The sequence below is a fragment of the Pezoporus wallicus genome, unplaced genomic scaffold (genome assembly GCF_028554395.1).
Source record: "Pezoporus wallicus isolate ANWC-B61680 ecotype Strahan unplaced genomic scaffold, APGP_CSIRO_Pwel_v1 contig_5352, whole genome shotgun sequence".
Classification (NCBI taxonomy): Eukaryota; Metazoa; Chordata; class Aves; order Psittaciformes; family Psittacidae; genus Pezoporus; species Pezoporus wallicus.
In genome coordinates this window covers 2,854,587-2,876,774 of record NW_026639660.1, presented here as the reverse complement: position 1 = coordinate 2,876,774, position 22,188 = coordinate 2,854,587, and the positions used below count along the sequence as shown (strand labels likewise).

At 45.8% G+C, this 22,188-nt stretch overlaps 1 protein-coding gene across 8 annotated transcripts in view; it reads right to left on the bottom strand.

The window, feature by feature from the left end:
* TJAP1 (tight junction associated protein 1) overlaps nucleotides 1-18,721 on the bottom strand; it is a 38,723-nt gene extending 20,002 nt beyond the window's left edge. For 3 of the 8 annotated variants that reach the window (XM_057415445.1, XM_057415438.1, XM_057415443.1), the window contains exon 1: nucleotides 14,407-15,012. Coding sequence is in view for 1 of the 8 variants with exons in the window: in XM_057415443.1 (XP_057271426.1) it covers nucleotides 14,407-14,424 (18 nt within the window). In the remaining 7 variants the exon portion in view is untranslated. Of the gene's footprint in view, nucleotides 1-2,534; nucleotides 3,194-3,766; nucleotides 4,296-14,406; nucleotides 15,013-18,295 lie in introns of those variants that run through there. The other 5 variants (XM_057415444.1, XM_057415437.1, XM_057415446.1 and 2 more) reach the window with 4 other exon arrangements.
* Between the last annotated feature and the right edge of the window lie 3,467 nt (nucleotides 18,722-22,188).

Below are 22,188 nucleotides of genomic sequence, written 5' to 3'. Positions count from 1 at the left end.
GAGATTTCAACCAGGAAATGAGCGCTAGCTTTCTAATGCATGTAAAGCATAGAACCACCTTTAATGGCTACATCTGTAACTGCACAAGAACTAGCACAGCAGAAGGTCATTTGCCAAGTTACCTTTAGAAATGACAGCTACACTGGGGCCTAATGACAACTCCTCATCCAGAAATGCTGACACACCAGAAGCCTGTTTAGTTTGTTCAGTGATCCTTTCAACTCTCACAAGATGGTTTAGGCTACAAACTTCCAGAGCCTCTTCATCTTTGCGCCACGTGTTTCCTGTCCTTTCCCACTCTGTCTTCTTACCTGTGTTTTTGTAAGATCTTCCATGGGAAGACTTTTGAAGTATGTTCCTCAGATATTGAAAGAGATGGGTGCCAGGCCATCAGAAAACAACTCATGGAGATTCAGAGAAGTCTAAACAGCTCCTGAAAATAACTGTCTGGGCCCTGCTAGAAAAAGAAATTCTTGATACTCTAACAATATGTATCTGGGAAAAAGCTGGTAGGTAACATAAAGGAAATTGGGGAGTCATGGCCTTAAGCTTGGCTCAAACACAAGCTAGGGAACAGCTATAGCAAGCAAACATTTTAAGAGAAGTGAAGGAGGGAGATTTCTATGGAAAATCAATACGTAGCAATCCCCAGACCTCCATCAGCTCTTGTGCTGTGTAGAAGGGGAAAAAAAGGGGGGGTGGAAAACATACATTACCTTCCTAGAGCATAAAATCAGAATGCATTTAATTAGGACAAGGCAGAAACAGCTTAAATTCTTTGACCACTGAGAAGTGGACTCATAACCCTAAGTATTCCCTAAGTCTCATACAACCCTAGCAACTAATATCAGCAGCCCTCTTGTTTCAGCTGTTGGTTTCAGAAGTCCCAGAAAACTGCAGTCTCCAGCTCCTCAGTGCCAGGGACTGAATGTCACTGAGCCATCCCTGTTAGCAGAGAATATAGCAATGCTAGAGAATGCTTCATTGCTGTAACCTATGTACTTGCCTCAATACATTCTCCAAAACACCCTGAGTCACAGCAATGCGCAGATGGCTAACACACTATGTAGTACCTACACAGCCGGACAACGGAGCAGAGCGCATTATTTACACTATTTACAGAAGGCAGATGGACAAGTTGTTGCAGTGACCCAGCCTACAGTGCATCTGCAATGTTGAAGAGGAATTAAGTCCAGCCCTGATGCTTGCAGGTGCTGGCAAAAGCAAATTTCAATAAATGAAATGGCTGTTTACAGCAGCCAGCTTTATTCTGAAACGCTATCAGTGCGACCACACTTAGGGAGTAATTCACATGCCAGTTTTGTTCCCAGAGCCTTCACCAGCAAGAGGAAAACACAAGATGTATTGACTAGAGATTTATCCTTTTCAACAAGAGAAGCGACATCTGCAGTACTTCTAGTAACTTCTTCCTTGGCCATGTGTTTTGTATGTATGAGAGTCACTATTCATAACTGAAGCACATACAGGGGGGAGACAGTGACTGGGAAACAGACACAAAATTGGGTGAAATTTCTTTAAAGCTCTACCTAGCTGCAGAAAAGTGCAGCTCAACCTGGCTCAGCCAGCTGAACCTTTTGAAACATTAAACATTTGTGAAAGTTTTGAGATGTTGTTTTTGCTGCATACACAGTGTGCTAACCAGGTCTGAAGGCTCTTTTACTGGCAGGCTGAGGAGGAGCTTTAAAATAACATTTCAGGAGTCTCACATCTGTTCTACACAAGAAAAAGCCTAATTTAGAAGGAGGAGCAATCTACTTTAATCAAACGCTATGGCTATGAAGGACCAAGCTGTACAAAGGCTTGCAATGATCAGTTCACCCATCCTCCACCAACATGTACCACAACAGGCTCTTTCATTCCACAATCACATGGCTGCAGCCAAACATGACATACTGTTCAGCAAGTAATAAAACAGACCAGATTTTTCCCCAAGGTCTTGTCTACATATACACGGTACTAAATTAAATTATCTTAGAAAATAATGTAAAGCAGTATAATGCTCCTGGGTAAATGTTCTTAACTCAGTTTAAGAGCACTTTACATTGAATCAGCTTAAGTTAAATAGATAGATACAAGACACAAACTAAATTAAGGATGCCTATACAAGAATGCTGCACTAACATAATCACAGCTGTTTCTAATCTGATTAAGTTAAATCAACTTCCCTGCAATGGCAAAATCCTTACCGATATTGAAGTTAACCCTTTTTTCCCTTTTCTGCTTCCAGAAAGGGTTTTGCTGGGTTTTGTGTTTGTTTAGTTTTTTCCTTCTGGAATACCCAGTATGACATCTCAGAATCAGTGTAAGCTAATCACACTACACAATGTATATTAAGGTATTAAAGGTATTGACATTTGAACCTTGTGCCAACTAAACATCACCATAATGCTCAGACCAGCATAACATTTTCTCCACTCTCCCCAAGCAAAAGGGGAAGGGTGACCACAGATCCTTGCACCGTATCCTGCCTTCCATACACCCACACAGCTTTTGCTTGCTAATGTCCAACATACCTGGAGCAGTTCAGACACTGGGAAGGCAGTGTTTCCCACTTGCTCATTCCTAAGGGTATGGCTCACCAACAGCTTATCTGAGACAACTGGAGTGTGGAGTTAGAGCATGTTATCCAACTGCCCCCAGGCATGGTCTTACTACTGTCCCTCTTTCACCAAAACGTGAAGTTCTCTTGCTGACTGTAGGTTAAGCACATACACAAAACAAGTCTGAGGTCACAGATTTAACATGCTACAAATTCATACTCTAAAATCACCTCTCACCTCCTCAGTTCCCACACCATTTCCCTTTGAAACATATTTGTCAAAATTCAATTCCAGCAATTTAAAAATTATGGTGGTTTTTTTGTGTTCCTCTCTCAAAACACACCTGAACTGCTCCTCCTGACTATCAAGGCTTAATTTATCTCCATTCTTTTGGTACTCTTCAAGCTCACTGCAACCTCCTCACATCCACCCCACCAACACAACCATCACCCCCTCCTCACTGCCACCTTCTCCTACCATCTTTGAGCTACCATATACAGAATTAACTTCCTCTTCTGTACAAGTTTTCCATGTTCAGCATGCAAAGAAAATAGCAAGAATCTTCTGAGAGCCTCTTGCAGGGAACTAAATCGCTCATTGGCCTTCAGAAACGAAATTTTGCCACAGCTCTGAAAAACACAGTGAGCTGTCACTTCTGCCAAGTACCAGTAGCAACTATGAAATCAACCAGAGTTGTAAGACTGTTTAATTTATTATTTTTGAAAGAGCTATTTTGAAACCCTGATCTCATGGCAACAGGGACTGTAGGTACACACAACAGTTCAGCTGCTAAGGGAACCACACTTACACATTTTCTGTTTTACGAGATGTAAATTTCAACTCTCAAAAGGCTGCAGGCACATTTTCACAATAAACTGTTTGGTCTTGAGTCTCAGATTCGTGCTGGTAGCTTCTAGCAATTATAAGGTTATGTGGTCCCACACCAACTCTAGAATTCCTGTTCACCATAAACACATGCAGTGAGAAAGGCAAGAACAATTTATATTCCATCAGTGAGGAAACTGAGGCACTAGTAGGAAAAAAAACAAAAGAAAAAGCTTTGTGAACTGTTGCATGAAATTCCATGTTAAACAGCCTCAGCTGTCACAAGAAAGGAACTTCATGAAAATTCAGCAAGACAACCTAAACCAAGAGTGAGCTGGGATAGAAAAGAGAAGGAAAGTGTGCATGAGCGAAACACCTACCTGACAGCAATTGAGTTGAATAGCCTGCAATTCTTTGTTACAAATAAAACAGCAACCTTTATCCAGTAGTAGGAGAACAATATTTGTACTATACTCAATTTTCTCTGCTGCTGGGGTTTAATCCCAGCAAGAATTGTTTTGGTTTAATTAGTTTTTCCCTAGCAGATGGTCAGATGTGAGAGGCAGAGAATGGTACAGGCTTAACTGTTGGGTGATTGTGCAGCTGCATCTGTAGCTGAACAGTTAAGCATGTCCAGGAGTCCAGCTGTAGTTTGCACGACACAGTCCATCTCTGCCATTAGCCAAATGTCAGCTTCCTCTTTTTCCAGATTATATATCACTCAGAAGTACTACCCTAAGACAGGCAAGCAACTAACATGCAGTCTCACCGCTATTCCCTTTTTCAGACAAAACCCTCAAATCTTAATCAACTGAAAGTCCCCCTCTTTCTTTGGTGACAGAAGCACATTCAGAAGCATTGCCATGGAAACTTGAGACATCTTCTGTGCTATTCATCAATGAAGAACTAGTGCAGAAATATTTTATGATTTTATCTCCACAGCACTGCATACAGACAGCAGTCAGTATAATTCAGTAAAATTACAGGCTCCAGCATTGCGTGAGGGTCATTCTTCAACCAAGTTGCCTGATCTTCACTTCACCTACAATGAGCAATAGCTCATAATAAACTGGCAGGGAAAAGCAGCGTTAGCACTGAAACAGTGGTATTAGAGGAATACACCTATCCACCCAAAGGGAGAAAAGAGAAAGGGGGTCACAGCTTTTTCCCAAAGCTTATTATATCCTGACACTTCCCCTACCCAAAGGTTACAAATGATGTTTTTACTGACTCCTTTGCAAAGAAGGATTCTTACCAGGTACAGATGCCTCCCACTTAACTGAAGTGACAGCCACCACCTACCCTGGAGACCGCATCGAGTATTCCCCATGAGCTCCCACTGAGCCTCTGCACCCAGGCATGATGTGGACTGGTAGGGCATGCGCGCACACACACACACACACACACATACATACAATGGCAATAGTCGTCTCAACAGGCCACAAGAACAAAGAAAGGAGACAGCTTTCAAAAACATGCTTTGGGCCTAGCACATTCAGAGCCTGAGCCAAGGGCACGAACAGGCACAAAACTTGTCTCAACTCTGTAAACAATAGAGCAGCATGGCTCCTGAAGCAGAATGCAACCCTGGAACATCTTCTCTCTTTTTTGTGGTGGGGCCCTGTAGTTAAACTGCCTCAGTTTGCCTCATTTGGGTTTTGTTGGTTTGCTGGGGGACGGGGACGGGGGGGGGTGGGGTGGTGGGGGGTGGCTTTTGGTGGTGGTGCTAAAGATTTTCTTTAATGATTCTCTTAGTCTTCAGCACCACTGAACTGCTGATTTTATTCTGAGAATTCAGTCACAGGAATACAACATGGTTTAATCCAGCTTAGGAAAAACGCACAGATCCACACACCCACCTTTCACTGGTGACCTGTATAAAGCACGCAACTGGCTATGGCTCTTCTCTCCCCATTCACCTGGGCTCCAGTCAGATTTTTTAGCAGCAGGATCCTAACCACAGTAGAGGGGACATACACCTCCAAGAGATGCCCTACAGGCCGTACATGAAGAGGCTGCCTGTCATCAGCAGACACAGGCTGCACTGCTTGTCTCTCCCATATGCTGTATTGTACATTCTAGGTTCACCTTCCTCCCTTGGAAGGAGATAACCACAGATGCCCCACCTAAGACCAAGCAGGGTTGCTTTGGCTCTTCCCTCAGACACAACCCCTTCTTGCAGCAGTCATTGCTCTCATCAGCTATCTCCTTCCACATCTGTCACCAGTGTTGTTCTTCAGCTGGAGCTAATCATGAGCATAAATTGTCTCAAGGGGAAATTGCAGTGAAGGCCCAGCACTCCAGTTTTACCATAAGGTCAGCTTGTCCAGACTAGCACTACATTCTCTGGCCAGCAATGCTCTTGTAAAACTGAAATGCTTGGTCTTTACCATCATTATCCTTTGGGATAGCATAAGCCTATTAATTATTCCAAGGTTAAGGAAAAACATCTCATTTTTCAGCAGCAAAGACAAGCTCTTTACCTCCATGGGGCTTCTCCCTGTAGAAACCCTTGTAAGTAAGCCCTGTGCAGGTCTTGAGAGAGTAAGGTGGGAATGAGATACTTGAGCTGCAAGTGAAGTCACCTATCCTCAAAGGGGCTTTGACTGAGAGCAGAGAATAATCAGCCCCAGGTATCCTAAAGAAGGCAAGCCACTGTGTTCAGCTACTTTTTTTTTATGGTCAAGTGTCAGACTAAACCTCTCAAAGACCTAGCAGCTCACCACTCATCTAAGGGCAAAGACCATGGATGAATGCCAGTATGTAGCAGGCAGATGTTGCAAAGATAAGATGTTTGTTCAGCAAGCTGTTCACTATGCTTTCAGCTTCATGCAGCTGCATGAGCTCAGCTCTACGGAGTCTGTGACTCTGGACTAAGGAATGTCTCAACTGGAGAAACACCACATCTGCTGCCGGCTCAGGATGCCCCAGGATCAGACCAATTCCAGTTTTACTAGCCAGCCGAAGCCCTGCTTTCTGCTCCGGGTCCCACCAGTGGGAGATCTAGCTACTCGGTGAGGGTTACTCTAGCCGGAGGAGCACATCTCCCTGGCAGAGGCGTTAGGGAGTGGACACAGAAGCACTCAGATCTGGATTCCTGAAGGCCGGCACGGAAGCCAAACCAAGAAACTAGTCACTTTCTCTCTGCAATATATTAAAACTCACTTACAGGAAATAAAAGGCCAAGACTCAGCCCTCCTTCCTCCTTAGCTAATGTCACATCCATTTCATTCCAGGTCCCTTACTCCCTTTCCTGGCAGTTAGAAAGGGACTACCAGAAGCAGTATTTAATCCTGAACAAGACCTCCTATATTGCATGGCAAAGCTGAAATGCCCAATTGTTATACACACTTAAATGTTCTATCATAATATTCCACATAACCCATTTTTAGACTTTTTTGTATTTTGCTACACTTCATGCTACCACAGAGTATACTGTCCAGTGTGGCACTGCAGAACAGAGGAAGGCATATGAAGATTCAGGAAACACTCTTTCTTGTCAACACCCAAGCCCTAAAAGTCAGGTATGGAGACACTGGCATGAAATGAAATGCAGAGTTTACATGTAATCAAGAGAGAAGAGAATCCAATGTGAATAATTTCCAACCATTTCACAACGGTAAGAATCTTTTGCAACAAGTAATATTGCCCTAATCACCTATCACTGAGATCCGGCTTTGAAAAGTAATGATGTATATCCTGCAAGACAGAGGGTGGCATGAACCAGTCTGGTAAAAGGAGCTCTGCAGCAAGTGACCCAGAGACTGTGGCAACAGCTTAAAAGCAAAAACTGTGCTATAAAGCCAGAGCACTTCTGAACGCCAATTCTTTCATGCCTGCTGCTGTTTAAGGATGGCAGTAGGGAGGTCTTCTGCAAAAGACTAACTTTAATATGGAAGTGACTGGCAGCTCAAAGAATTTCAGGCTACTAAAAACTGCCAGAAGGGAAATTACAAGTCCCAAAGATCAAAGCAAATTGGGTCATGAATTGAACAGCCCATGACTTACTCAGCATATAGACCATGCTCTACTGTTCATTCCACAAGCCTTGCCTGTGGTCTGCCCATATTGACACTGCCAAAAGTGATCATGTTTCCCTGTGTCAGGCTTACATAAAGAGGACAAGGATGGCTTCCATGACAAGGGCTTAGGAAACAACTGACACTTTCTCGCAGACATCATGTCAAGGATCCCAAAATAACGCATCTGCATCCTGATCTGCCATCCTTCACCAAGCTTTCCATCCTCATCTCTTGAGGCGCCAGCCAGAAAATGAAGCTTTTCCAGAAGATACTGGAGTAATTCAGCTGCAGCATATACATGTAAGAACATTTACGCACCAACTGAGGGAAGCACTCCTGCCCAGGTTAGATCCCAGAGCCATTCCATCTCCAAGCAGACATCTCATGCAGTTTGTACTGAGCAGACCTTGATGGCAGGAGCCACTCAATCATCTACCGATTGCCAAGAGCACAGAGGCTGCAGGGGGGATGAGCCAACCTTAATTGGCCTTATCGGTGTAAATTAAACCCTACAACACACCCAAGCAAACAGCCAGTTCCTTTGGAGAAACAGGCATGACTTATTTTGCTGCAGCTATAAAGGAAACATTGCTGCTAGGACATGCCCCTGGAGTGACTGTGCCGCTTAGCTCTCCCGCTGCATTCCTGGGGTTGTTTAGCACGGACTCAGCTCCAGCCTTTCCACAAGCAAGAAGTCTGAACCCTGAATGCCATCTGCAAACACAGCCAGACCCCGCCTCCTGCATGCCTGCAGGCCATCAGGTGTGGCCAAGAATGGCACAAGCTACACACTAAACACACCTTTGATGTGGAGCTGAAAGCATGTAGCTAGAGGGCATGAACAGCACGCCGCCCGCCGCTCTGCTGACTCCCAGTGCAGGAATGCAGTTGCAACCACAGGCCAAGGAAGGCAAACACATTGCATTCCTCACCAGGCAGGAAAGGAAAACAAGCAGCAAGCCCACACACCCAACACACTGACACCCGCCACGCTCTCCACACATGATAACCCTGCCACTGCCAGGACCCCAACAGCAGCTACAGCCTCAAATTCATGTGTGGGAGACTCCTTGATTTCTCCAGGCAACTTCTTGAGCCACGGGGAAAGAGAAACAGAACAAGGCAGGAGAGTTATCAACGGGGCATGCAAGTCAGGGGCAGGAGGAGAGATGCCACCAAGTTCCTGTCCACAGTCCAGGACAGGAAAAGCTCTGTGCAGTAGCCTGGGAAGGGAATTTCCCTGACTCTTCCTATAAGACAAGGAGCAAAGATAACACTGAGACTTGTTGAGCTGAGGGAGCAGAACAGAGTAAGAAGTTGACTTCAGGCATTAGGGATGCTTAGAAGGATCCAGGCCTTTTCCATCCCCAGAAAACCACTCTACCGTAAGTCAAGCAGCTTCTCTGAGATGCAGGAACTTCCTTATTACCCCAAAATCCTTTCATAAACACTGTCCCCATTGTGCACAGACACGTATCTGATCTTTGTTGTACATTATTCTCCCCTTACAGCACTTATACCTGGTCTCTTATGTGATCAAGAGAATAGAGACTCAATGTACAAAAGCCCCAGACATCAGGTAAGCTCTCATCTCAGAACCTCACTGTTCTAGAGTCACAGACTCTAGTCAGAAGAAAAACACTACTCCTCCTTCATGTGGCCCCCTGCAAATCCCAAAGCTTTCCAGAGAACTCACAGTGCCCAAACATGAAGTTATTCTGAATGTAAAATGATGAGGATGCATCAGGAGGTGGTCAGCAGCAGCATTCTCGAGACCTCAAAAGGAATGCTGTATTGTGAACCCTCCACGTTCTGCATCTGCACACACTTTGTGTAATACAGCTAAATATCAACCCACTCCTAAAACCTCACTGCCCAGTGCTAAAGGCCAACTGTGAGACTTAATAGCCAGTGTTCTTTCAGCACCAAGCAGGAAAGCCAATGCTCACAAGTGCTGTAGCAAGAATATATCCCACTTGAATCTACACCAATATTCAAAAGGCTGCCAAAAAAAAGAGCTTCTATCTGCTGTGCTTCACAGAGCAGGTTCTGAACTTCTGGATGTCATAAAGGAGCAGGATTTCATGAGGCAAAAATGACAGGAACAGCTTAACACAAATGGATATAGTAGAACACATACTCTCTTCTACTTTCCAAGAAGCAAAGAGAACACACAGAGAGGAAGACCTAAGTTATCACTGCACAAAACAGCCTCAGCAAATTCAAAGAGCACCAATGAAGGGCTGAAACACTGTAATCTCTGGAGAACTTGGAAGAGGAAAGGTTAGTGTACCCATAAGCTCCAGAAACACGCCAATGCATCCAGCAGGCTGCTGGAGCAGGGATGGTTTATAAGGCTACGACCCAGCTTCTCCACACTCCATATGTGTATTTCATGGCACTCCCCAAGGGGAATGGTCTGGTGTTAGGCAACAAGAACAGACCAGATGAGGTCCAGTAAAGTTCCCCAAACCATTAAAATGCAAGGCCTCAAGCCACCTACTCCCTTCTAAGGCAGTAAGGTTAAGCTGCTCCAGTACTCAGAAGAAAGCAGCATGAAAGGCCAGATTTACCAATAGATTTATATCCAAAGATATAAATAGAAGCCTGGCAGGATTTACAAAAGCACCAAACAGATTAGGTGTCTAAATCATAGCATGCAGGAGAAAGGGCTCCTCCACTTCTAACCACTCCATACCTCTCCAACCCCAGCCACCACAAGAAAACCCATTTCAGGGAGACGGAAGCCCTGCTGCTCTTACAGGCTGCCAAGGGCCATCTCTGTATAATCCACTTTGATGGTGACAGGACTCAAACCCCAAACATCCACAAGTCTCAACAGTGCAACCTGAAATGACTGCAGCTCTCACAGAACGTAGGTCTGCCTGTTTCCCAGAACAGGAGCTGCCTCTTCAGCCTCTGCTCTCCCTTCCCCCACTACACCTTTCTGTTTCATAGGCGTAATACTGTTTCAAGGTACAACCCGCATCCTGCCACCGGTGGGCGGGTGAGTGGGGGAAAGGGGCCCTTTATAATTGTAGTGTTGCAATCTGCCAGCCCGGCCAGGCAGCCTGTTCCCGCCTGCACTGTATTAAATACCTTATAACTGATTACACCCCCATGGGGCATGATTAGCAGTCTTCAGAGAACAAAGTCTACTTTCATAAGAATAAGAACAGACACGTACTGCTAACCTACTACACAGCTGGGCAGGTGAGGAAACGGAGAAAAAAAGGAGGGGGGTGAGGGGGGAAAAGTTAACTGTATTGCTAACTCTGTTCTTTCCTTCCCTTCTCTATCCCAGCATCTCTGAGTTGAGATTTCCACTGCCTCAAATTGTTCCCTTCAGACCTACCCCAGAAGATTTGAGTAATGCAAGCTCACAAACAAACTACTGCCAGTAGAAGTCAGGCAAACTCCTAAACTGGAGAGCTAAGGCCTTGAGGAAAGCAAATTCTTCTCTGGGTGACAGCAATTCCTTCACACTGGTTCCCAGAAAAAAAGGGAAGGGGGAATTCCAACAGCAGCATCAAAAACAAGGAGGAGGGAAAGCTTAAAATACAATCACATACCCACGCCCCTCTCTAACCTCTGTATATATCTGGAAAGTCTATATAAGTAACAGCAAAACATCTCATTCCATCTGGAGGTTACAGCTCACCAGAATCAGATGATCATTTTTTTCTTGTGGCAAGAGAGGAGGCAGCAAATGGGAGGAAAGCCCTCTCCATCTGAGATAGGTAATAGGGATCCCCAAACATACACAGTCCATATGCATTGCCGCAACAAAGAAACAGCCTGATGGAAACTTAGCCAATCTGACATGAAATGACCTACAACTCATTAGCAGGTGCCTTCGAAATCTCAAATGCCCACATGAACAGCCACAAACATATGGGGTGCTATCTGGCCTCCATCTCAGCAAAGCACAGAATCAAGCAGACTGTACAGCCTTTCACCAAAAGGAGTCAGAAAAATGGAGGCAAATCCTAGGCTCAAAGAAGCCTAGGACGAGCCCTTCCAGCTATTCTCCCCAAACCTATGACAGGGAGGAGAAAAGGAAGCTACAGGAAAATGGCCTTATTTCAGAGGGATGCTTGCACAGCAGCTTCAACAAAATATTAAGAACTAGCTGTGTCATTTTGGAAACAAGTCTCCTGCTTTACCCAGAGCCCGCTGGCTCACGGTACAGTCTGGAAGCACTCATGTTCAGCTGGTGCATCTAGGAGAGGGCACCTTGATGACACATTCCACCCAGATTCTTACCCAACCCACCCAAGAAAGAATTTGTTGATGGCAACACCAACCCAGCTAAAAATGATCTGCTTCTATCTGCTTTACTCAGCAGCTGGTCCTTCAGCCAGCACAAAGGAACTGTACTGTCTAGTCTCATTTGTACAGCAAAATCTGCATATTCTCCTCATTACAGAAAGACCTGAAGGTCCCAACTGACTTTAGGCTTTGATGTACTAGGCATCAATGTAAAAGCATCGTACATTTAAGAGTTATCAAACAGATTGTGCTTCCAGGGTTTGGATAAATGGGAGGTTTCACCATAAACACAAGTTAGTCATTAGAAGCTCCAGGAGGTGATTTAAATTATCACAGCCAGCCCAAAAATAGTCGTACTTTGGGAGCTGAAGTTGCAAAGCTGTAATAAATTCAAGTGACACAGTGAAACTTTTTATTAAAGCTGAAATTAGTTCTGAAGCCCCAGATGGCCTTACATATAATTTGGTTCTGCTACCTTGGGCTAGAAAAAAGGAAACCACTCATCACAATGTAAAAGAAAGACCCCAAAACTCCTTCAGCTTCTAGAAGACAGAAATAGTCTGCTTGTATTTTGTGTGTACATACATTATACATACAAAATATATAGAAATAATAAATACATAAATAAAATTTAAAAGACATACAGTCAACAATTAATTGTTCAGTCTTTCACCATGCTGGACAGCTATCAGCCAGGCATCTGAGCAATCCAATGCTCTCCCCTGGCTGCTGTACCCTCACAGATACCCTGCATCCACCCCCCATTCCTAGAGTAAACTGTCTCCTCCCACTGCAGAGAGGCACTCCTGCTATTCTGACACCAGCATTCACCACCAGGGCAAGAGACCCTAATTTAGCCCCGCACGGGCCTTCTGCAAACTGCTAATCCCCAGTACACAGCTGGTTTTCAAATGTACGAGCATGAGCAAACCATAAACGATTTATGGCGCGTGGCAGGAAGACTCCTGGCTCCCTGTGCAGGCAGGGTTTTGGGACAAGATCATGCTTGGACTAATGTTTATATTGCAAGTTGTCAGTCAGGTAGTAAATCATCTCTGGAGCTGCATAGTAATACAGCTCTACCCATCCAGCTGGAGCCTTGATGACACTGAATTCTATTATAGCCATTTCAGATGCACCTGGGGACCTATTTACAAAGGCATCATCTAATCAAGGGAAAACGGAGACACTTATAAGTAGATTCTGCAGAAATTCTGCAGCCCAGCAAGGGTGATTTCCTTTCAGGAATCAATCTAACCTGGTATGAGAAGCTTCCCAAAAATGACACTCTGCACTAACCCAAGAAGAAACTGGATTGAGTGCCTACACAAACACCTACTATAGAGTGTATCACTAGCAAAACGCAGTCACCTGAGAAAATCCTTCTGAGCAGTTTTTATTTCATGGTATTTACATAACCATAGTGCAAACAATGCTTAGAAATTCAATTCTAAAAGTTCAAGAAATATATTTTGCATATTTTAGTGCATGAGACACTTTCTGCTCAGAAAAATAAAACCCCTTAAAGGTAGGATGTGAACTTGAAGTCCACTCTCAAGAAAGGTTACTTAAAACAATTTTAATTTTAAACATATATCCTGTCATTTTACATTTTTTTCTTCTCCCCCCCCCCCCCCCCCCCCCAAAGGACTGTGCACACAGTACACTGTGTATAGATCTCCCACATGTAAAAGGGAAAAGGGAAGAGTTCTCCATAAGGGAAAAAAAATATAAATAAAAACACACAAGAAAAAACAGACAGTGGAACTAACTGCAATCACTTTTAAGTTATGTGAAACAGACCAGATTTCAAGTCACCTCCCAACGGGCAGCAGCCAAGCCCTCAATAATGAACAGAAATGCTGCTGGATGAAATCTGATTTAGGAGATAATGAAACAAGGCATCTCTGGGAATTGTAGAAAGCTTGTGCACCCAGGTCTAAAAGTAGTTACCCTGAGTAGCATATGCTAAAATAATGGTCAAAAATCTTACTGCCACAATGATTATCTAATTATTAATCTCAGGAAAAACTTAAATTATTTTGTTACAAATGCTGTAAGGCTGTTTATGAGCCTAAGTATAATTCTCCAATAGTTAAGGAAACTACCCCATGTGTCCCTTTTAATTTCACAACCATTCATGCATGAGTGTCACATTAATGCAGCTGGACAACTGAGACTTTAAACACAAGAGTAAGAAAACCCAGTTATGACTCCCACAGCATTGCCAAAGCCAGCTATATCACGGACTCAAAATACAAATATTGAACTCGAGCAAAGACACAGTAGTCACTATGGGACTTTCAGTTCTGAATTTGCTGACCTCCAGAAATCAGAAATTTAAACCAGTTCTCTCTTGCCACCAGCAGCAAGCCAGATTCTCTGTGTCTGAAAACCAGCCTAACCCTTGCAAGAAACCTTATTTTCCAATCCTGACCCATTTCATTTTCTCAGCACCACAAAACCTCTGTGAACATCAGTAACCCTTTACTCAGCCATTATTACGCCTGCCACAAAAGGGTTACATTGTACCCTAAAGCACATGTTGTTCCTAGAACAGCCCATAAAGAGGGCACCCATACAGGGATCTCAAGGTTTGCATGACCTGCTCCTAGCTCAGAGAATCCCCTCATGCACACCTTTTTCTTCAGGAGTACCCCTTGCATTTAGGAAAACCTTACAAACATACACCTTTGTACATGTGCCTCCATACCACTGCCACTTACCTTTATTAGCCTATTCATCAAACTGAATTTATGCCTACTTGACTAAGCAGCACTGATGATTCTCTTGATCCTCAACATAGATTGGACATGAGCACAGGACACAGACTGTCTTCTCAGACATGAGTGTGCTGAGGCTCACACTACAACATACTGGATCTCACTCGAACAGCCTTAAAGCCCTTCATTTCAATTGCCCTCTGGACTGAAGTCCACTACAAGACTGCAACGTGGAAAGGCCAAACTCCACACATTCTTTCCCTTTTTACAAGCAACAGCAGGAAGCACAAAGTGCTTTTCCTGACCACTTGGCATGAAGAGACAATACTTATATGTGTTCACATTCACGAATAAGACAGTCCTTATCTGTGGACTGCACTATCTTTCCAAGGACCCTGCTCTTCACCGGCTTAAAATCCTCAAGCACCAGGCCTAATCAAAGCAGCTGGAGTGCTTTGTGGGTTTGTGTTTTGGCTGATGGTTTTTTAACTAATGCAGTTATCACCGAAAAAAAGGTTAGTGGCCACCTAACAGCAAATATGTGTGATTCAGTGCCTTTGCCTCTGATGTGGGCCAATACAAGGTGGTTTAAAAGATGGAGCAAAAAGCTTCAGTGGGCAATTATGGAACAAACTGCCCTTTCTTCAAACCTTTACCTGTTAGGAGATTGGGTTGTGTCTGAAAAATACACCTTCTAAAGCAAGCTCTTTAGCTAAAGCAAGTCTGAACGTTTCCACTCATAAGCGCTTGATCTTTCTGAATCCTGCTCAGCTCTTAGCCTCAGTGCTATTATGTGGTAGTGAATTTCCACAGATTAGACATCATGTGAAAATACTTTAAAATCATTATTCAGTTTGATGCCTATCAGTTTCACTGAATTGCATTCACCTCAACTGAAGAATACATTCCAGCTCCTTCACCTCTGCACAGCGGTCTTCCTCAGGCTTGGCACCTAGCATTGTTGAAAAGCAGAGGAAAACTGAGCCCACCCAAGTGATGCTTATCCTGCATTCCAACCATTGCAATGTTATTCTCACACTCCTACAGGGCCTTCCATGCCATTTCCGTCCTAAGCACAGCTCACAGGACAACACTCCAGAGAGGGTGGCTCATGTCATTCCAAATACGAGCCAGCCTGCAAGCTGCTGCCTTCAACCCTCTCTGTCCGAGGACATAAGCAGTAAGATCATACATAACCATCCTGACATGAACAGAACAATTTCCAAGTCTTGAACAAATGGTGGGGCAAAAAAGAGAGAAGATCAATTAAAGTCAAAATGATTCAGCTAGGTGTTAAAAGCCAGGAAAACAAGCAAACAGCTCCTGGGAAAGTAAAGAATGGAGAGAATCTCAAAGTGCCTAGTTGTCTTAAACAAGGTAGGGCCTGATTTCCACTCTATAGCAATTTCACCATGCTACAGAATACCCAGGACAGCGGATCACACAGGAGGCCACCTCATTTTGAAGTCATAGCTTGGAATATCATTTTCATCTCTCCTCCACTGAACTTTACTAAAGCATTCAACACCACAGTATCCAAGCATCTTGTAGACACTTAAGGAACTCTTTCTCAAATCACCAATAAGATGGGCGTCAATTGTATACTGCAACCAAAGAATGAAGAGCAAGAAACAGTAACAACCTGAACACACTCACACAATAAATCTGTCAGAAATTAGGTACCCTACACTGTAGTTCAGAATTCTGACCACAGGTCACCCTTCCCTCTCCAACCAGCTGTAAAGGTACTTCAGTTTTTAAAAGTAACATTCTTCCTACTGCAGTTACAAACTCAGCCAATCTAGATCTAAGGAAAAGCCCTCAGGCAGGGGAACTGGCAGGGAAACAGGATGGATGATTTCATGCCCTAAGGCATCAGCGCTGTTTGCGCAGATTACGGACATAGCTCCTTTGCTGTCCTATGTAAAAAAGGATCCTCCTCAGAGAGGATCATATTTACCTAGTTATTAGTGACTTGAAATATAAACAGCTAGCACAAATGCCACAAGCACTTACTCTCTCCATAGCTCAAGGTGTCGTATGAAAAGGGGATATCTCCCCAGCCAAAGTCTTCAAGCAAGGAGATGAACGTACACAGCTTCAGGGCCTTAAATTTAATCTCAAAGCATCAACTAAGTTGAACAGCCAAGAAATTCTGCTCTATTATGACAATTCCGGTTCCTGACAACCCAGTCAAAAGAGCAGAGATGAGCCAAAAAGCCAGATCTTCATTTCTTAGCAAAGGAATCCTGCTCTCAATCTGTACCATATGCAGACTCATTGAGACCCCTACATATTGTACATCTCCCAGCAACATGAATGGCATTACTCTTGTCACACTGTGCTGTAAAAGCTAGACCCTTGCTAACAAGTACACAACACTGTTAATTTGTTATGAGCACCAGAACTACTTAATGGGACCATGCTATAGATGTGTCAATACACAGAAATCCCAGAGTCGTTTTCAGTCAACCCACCATAAAACACAGCAGACATTTTAAGAGGTTAGGGAGCTCACCTCCAGAACTCACAAGCATTGAGTCTATTTCAAACAACTACCAAAAAATACAGTGGCATATTACTGAAACTTGTTTACTTTGCTATTTTTCAAATAGCTTGGCTTTCTTCACCTTTTTAAAAGCACTTTATATGCCACACCACAAACCCTTTCTCCAAGACAGCTCTGGCACCATTCACACCAGCACATTGACCAAAATTTATCCCATCTGACTTTACTTGTCCTGCTCTGGGGCAAAAAAGGGGGCTGACCTGCAAAGGACTGGACCTCTTTCATAGCTGTAGTCTATTTCCCCTACATACTATGTCACATGATCGTAGTTAGAGCAGATAGCAGAGGTAAGAATTCAGGGCTTCAAAGCTGCAAAGCAAGTGACTTAGCAGCCAACAGACAACCTGAAACAGACTGGAAAAGAATGCGAGGTCATCTTTGGTTCAGAAAGCTGGTTTCAAGAGGCAACATGTCTTGACACATAATTCTTCCCCTCCTGACCCACTGCATTGTTAATATTAAAGATGAAGATAGCCATGGCTTGCACTTTGGAACTCTGCTGGCCCTGCCGAAATACATTCCCATGATTTCAAGATCACTGTGTGCCTGGGAAAAAATGGATAGCCAAAAGCTCATAATACCACAGCCAAGACCTGCTTGCTTAAATGCTGATTTAACATCCAGAAGCTGAAACACACTGTATGCAAAGCACTATTGGGATACATACACTTTTTGCAGTGATTCAGTAAGTGAAGAAAAGGAGTTGTACTAAAAGTGATTTGATAAGTCCTGAAAGGTATAATCAAAGGACCAGCTGCTTGGGTACCAAATAGCTGCTCCTTCAAATTGGATCTCAACAGTGAGTTCAGGAGAGGACAGAAAGGCCAGCAGTACACCTGCAGCAACCATCAAGGGATCAGTTAAAATACGTGTGGAAAAAACAATGTGGTTGGAATAAATAATCTAACAGAAGAAAGGGTCACTAGAATTACTTAACTTTGGCATTGCAATTATGGCAAGAGCAGATCATCAGAAGGATTTCATTGGGATTCTGGCACCTCTTGTGATTACACAGACAACGCAGCTACTTCAAAGTGCAGACTTTGGACTGCTTCTCTGGGTGGCATGTGATGAGCACTGGCTTACAGCTTTAATTGAAATTTCCTCCCAGGAGCTCTAAATGAGTTTTTCAGAGTCACTCCCAATTCATTGACACCCCTGGCTTCTCAATGCAGGCAACACAGGCCTACCATGATGCAGAGAACACCATGGAGAAGGACACTTTTTAAGGTACGTGGTTCACATATCCTCAAAAAAAAAGTAAGTAGTGGGATCAAAAGAATGCAGTCTGACTCAGCATCAGCTCGTTCCTGGTTTTCTTACCTGCTGTCTGGTGCTTCAACAAGGACCCACTGCTTCCTCTTACATAGGCCCTTTATCTCAGTTTTCTCTGAATCTGTAAAACAGAGATGCATACCTCTGAAAAGCTTTTGCTGGCACAGAACTATCAACCTTTGATGGATGATTCTTTTCAGTGGACAATGTACACCTGGCATCTCTCAGATCTAGGTCATTCTCAGCCTTGCCAGACTTGCACATCACCTGCACACTATGATGCCTACCAGTACAATCTCCTGCCCATCTACAAATCTGTTTATTAGCATTTGATCTTTTACTCTGCTCCATGCAGTGTGCTCAAGCCCAAAGCAAGAGGCAGTTCAGTATTTACTGTTTGTCTGTTCTTCTTTAGAGTCTTCGTATGTTCCCAGGGGCCACTCACTAATTCTATAGCAGGAAGCATCTCTTCCACTAGAGAGGATGTTCAGGCTGGTAGAAAATTTCCAATCCCCCCCTGCCAGATTTGGCACAAGACAAGTACTACTGCCTCCCTTCCAGTTCTGCCTCTGTCAATGATACTCTGGTTCTTTGACACACACATGCTGGTGCAGACTTCTTCCACCTTCCAGCCCCTACTTCAGCAATGCTCCCTGCACAGATACAGCTTTCACATCTCCCCACTACCTACCTCTCCCATCACCCAGACAAGGCTACACCTTGCACAGACCTAGCCTGGCCTGCTGCTTCCATGCCTGCTCTGCTCCCCACCACAGATCTCTCCCCCAGGAAGGAGAGCTCCCTAAAGCCCTGATGGCCGAGGCAGTAGTACTACCAGCCTTCCCCGTGGGGACGGCCCCTTCCTCAGGGCCGAGGCTGCGGCCCCACTATGCTCCCGCACCCGGCCATCACCCGCCACCCACCCCGCCTGGCTGACTGCCCCTGCCCAGGGTGCGAGCCTCCCAGACCCGCAGCTCTCGGGGAACGCGACACCTCCTCCCGACCCCGGCCCACACACGGGAACAAGGAGAGCCCTCCCGTTCGCAGGGAAGCCCGCCCGGCAAGGCCGCCGAGGCCGGGGGCGCAGAGGGGCCCCGCCTGGGCCCGGGCTCAGTCCCGAGCCGGTCGCGTTCCCCGCTCCCCGCCCCTAGGGCCCCAGCCCGGCTCTGACCCGGTCGGGCTCGGCTCCGCCCGGGGTCCCAGTGACTTTGCGGCCGGTTCTGCCAAGGTTCGGCCCCACCTCGAGCCCGCCCCAAACTTTGCCCCCGCTCGGCTCGGCCCCACGCTCCCGCTTCAGGCCGCCATTCTGCCGCGGGGCACGCCGGGTAATCCGGCGGAATCCCCACGCCGCAGCGCAGCTGCGTCATCGGCCGGCAAGCGGGGGGGCGGGGCCAGGCGTGGCGGCGCGCGGCGCGTCTCCCCCGTCACCGCGGCAACGAGAGGAGAGGGGCGGGCCGAGGGAGAGGGGCTACGAGACGAAACCAACGGGGCCGCGCGGGGGGGAGGGTCGGGACGAGCGAACCTGAATGCCGGGGGGGGGGGAGAGAAGAGGCGGTGCCCGGGTCATGGCACAGGAGCGGAGCGGCTGAGCGGGACCGTGTGCCCTCGGGTGGGAAGCTGGCAGGGTGAGGTCCCTTCAGACGTGTGGAAGTACACGGGGTGGCCCGCCGGCTGCTCAGCTGCCGGCCGCAGCACTGCGCTGGCAGAGGCCTCTCGCCCGGCTGGGGAAGGATGAAGACCCTGCCTTGTGCTTCTGGAGGCTCCAGCTGAGCAGGCAGGCTGCAGCCTTTGGGCACCGCACCGGCCATCTCCGAGGTTACAGAGCTGAGAGCAGACCTTGAAAAGAGGCAGCTCAGCCCCTGAGTTGATGAGGATGGCAGAAAAAAAGCCTGAGGGTGTACTTGGGACCCCAAAGTGATCCACCCGCTTCAGGTGTTCGCCAGCCAGGACAATTCACTGGGATCCAGTGTCCAGGGTTAGCTCCTTCCCCTTGTTATGTGCCTCGCTTCCTGAGAAACACGGTGACAGACTGCCGCGCATCACAGCCTGTCACTAGGGAAGGGTCCTCCGTGAGAGGAGAAGGAGCGAGGGGGGGAGTAAATCGGAAAATCTGCCTAAAAGCCTCAAGGACGACTGCTGCATTCTTAAAGCAGAGGGGCTGAGGGCAGTGTGTTCTAGTCAAAGGCAAACAAGGGCCTGGATGCAATTTATTAACGTGCTTTGGTCTTCATTTGCAAAATCTTCCACTCTGTTGTTCTAGCCTTGGGACCTCAAGAAGTCAACACATTTTAATCTTGACACAAACTGCTCCATTTATTCCACTCTGAGTACCTCACACAGGTACTTTGTTGCCTCCCATGTCTGGTGCATGGACTTGCTCACCTTCCGCTCCCTTTCCCTACTATCGTTTCTTTCACAAACAGCTCCTGAAATGATTATTCACATGGTAAATACTGGAGCCTACTCCAGAGGAAATTCGTGTGGCTGAGAATAGTCACGATGATAGTATTTGGATGATGTGCAGCATTTACAAAGCCTTCAGATTTGCATTCAGATAGTACCAGCTTGCAGCACTGCAAGCTCTGCCCACACGGTCCCCTCTCTTACACAATAAAAGACAGGTGCTCAGCAGGACCCTGCTTCCATGACCTTGGGAATATTGTGCAAAAACCTCTGCTGCGCACCCAGCAATCGCATCTGCACCACGCCACGTGTCAGGCAGGGATATTTCAAGATAGCCTTCGGTCCTTGTGCCCCCATAAATTCTCCAAATCCTCCCTATGCCAGAGTCAGATAACAATCAGAAGGACAATGGCTTCAAGAATCCAGGCTGCCCATCTGCTCTGCACTTCCAGATTCTTGCTTCCATAGCGCCAGCTGATGAAATTTTCATAGCTCGTGAGGTTTCTCATTTCCATCAGGCCTTGCTGCCTTGGAGCCTTCACAGTTGTGGTCTGTTCAGGTTTCTGTGCATGTGCACTGATGGCAGCAACGATTGAAGTCCTTTGCTTTCTTTGGCGACCTGTCAAAGTAGGACTTCAAGCTTCTTACAAGTCTAGGTGAAATAAGCCCCGCGGGAAGGAGAGCATTTGATTTTCAGGTGGTCTCGGCATTTACTGCTTCCGTTAAACTCAACCCTTCCCAAAATCAGATCCCAAGGCCATACAGCCAAAGGGAGACAGGAACTGAACTCAGTATGCCTGAACACCCGAGCACTGAAAAGCACTCCTTCCTCAGATCCCAAAGGCCTTGATTCTCACTCTGTCTTCACACACATCCCCCATGCCTTTTCCTGTATCCGGTATGCTTCTGAACTGGACTCACCACTGCCCTGAGCCCAGAGATGTGACATGATGCGGAAGCATGACGTTAGGTTACATTATGTTCATTTATATAACACCATTCATACCAAAGTGCTGCTCTCTGCTAGAGCCAGTTGCTTGCTAAAGCCTCTGCAGCGCAATTAACAAGCACCAGGTAATCTAACACTTGACTCCCAGTAATCCTTTTATTTTAAGTGGCCTCTGGCGGATGTAAAGCCCTCAGCAAACAGTCCTGGAAGTACATTTGAGATTCTCTCAAATACCAGCTGAATTTATGACCCTTAGTGAAGAGCAGGGAGGAATCTCTTCAAAATACTTTCCAGCTGGCAGCACTTTATATAGACCCCTGTAACTGTATAAAAGGAATCCCTGGAGGGGCAGGTGCCACCCTGTGGAGGGACAAATCCCTCTAAAGTACCTATGGTCTTGGGTAGTGAAGAAGTAAATGCCAGAAATAAAGTCTCCCCACCAGAAGAAGGCAGTGGAGGGTTGGTCCTCTCAAGTTCCCCACCAACCCGGGTCAAGCAGGGAAGATGGTGGACGCCGGACCACCCTTTGTTGACTTGGAGGCTGCTACTTGCCCGAGGGTTGCATGAAGTCCCATTTCCTCCAGCTTGG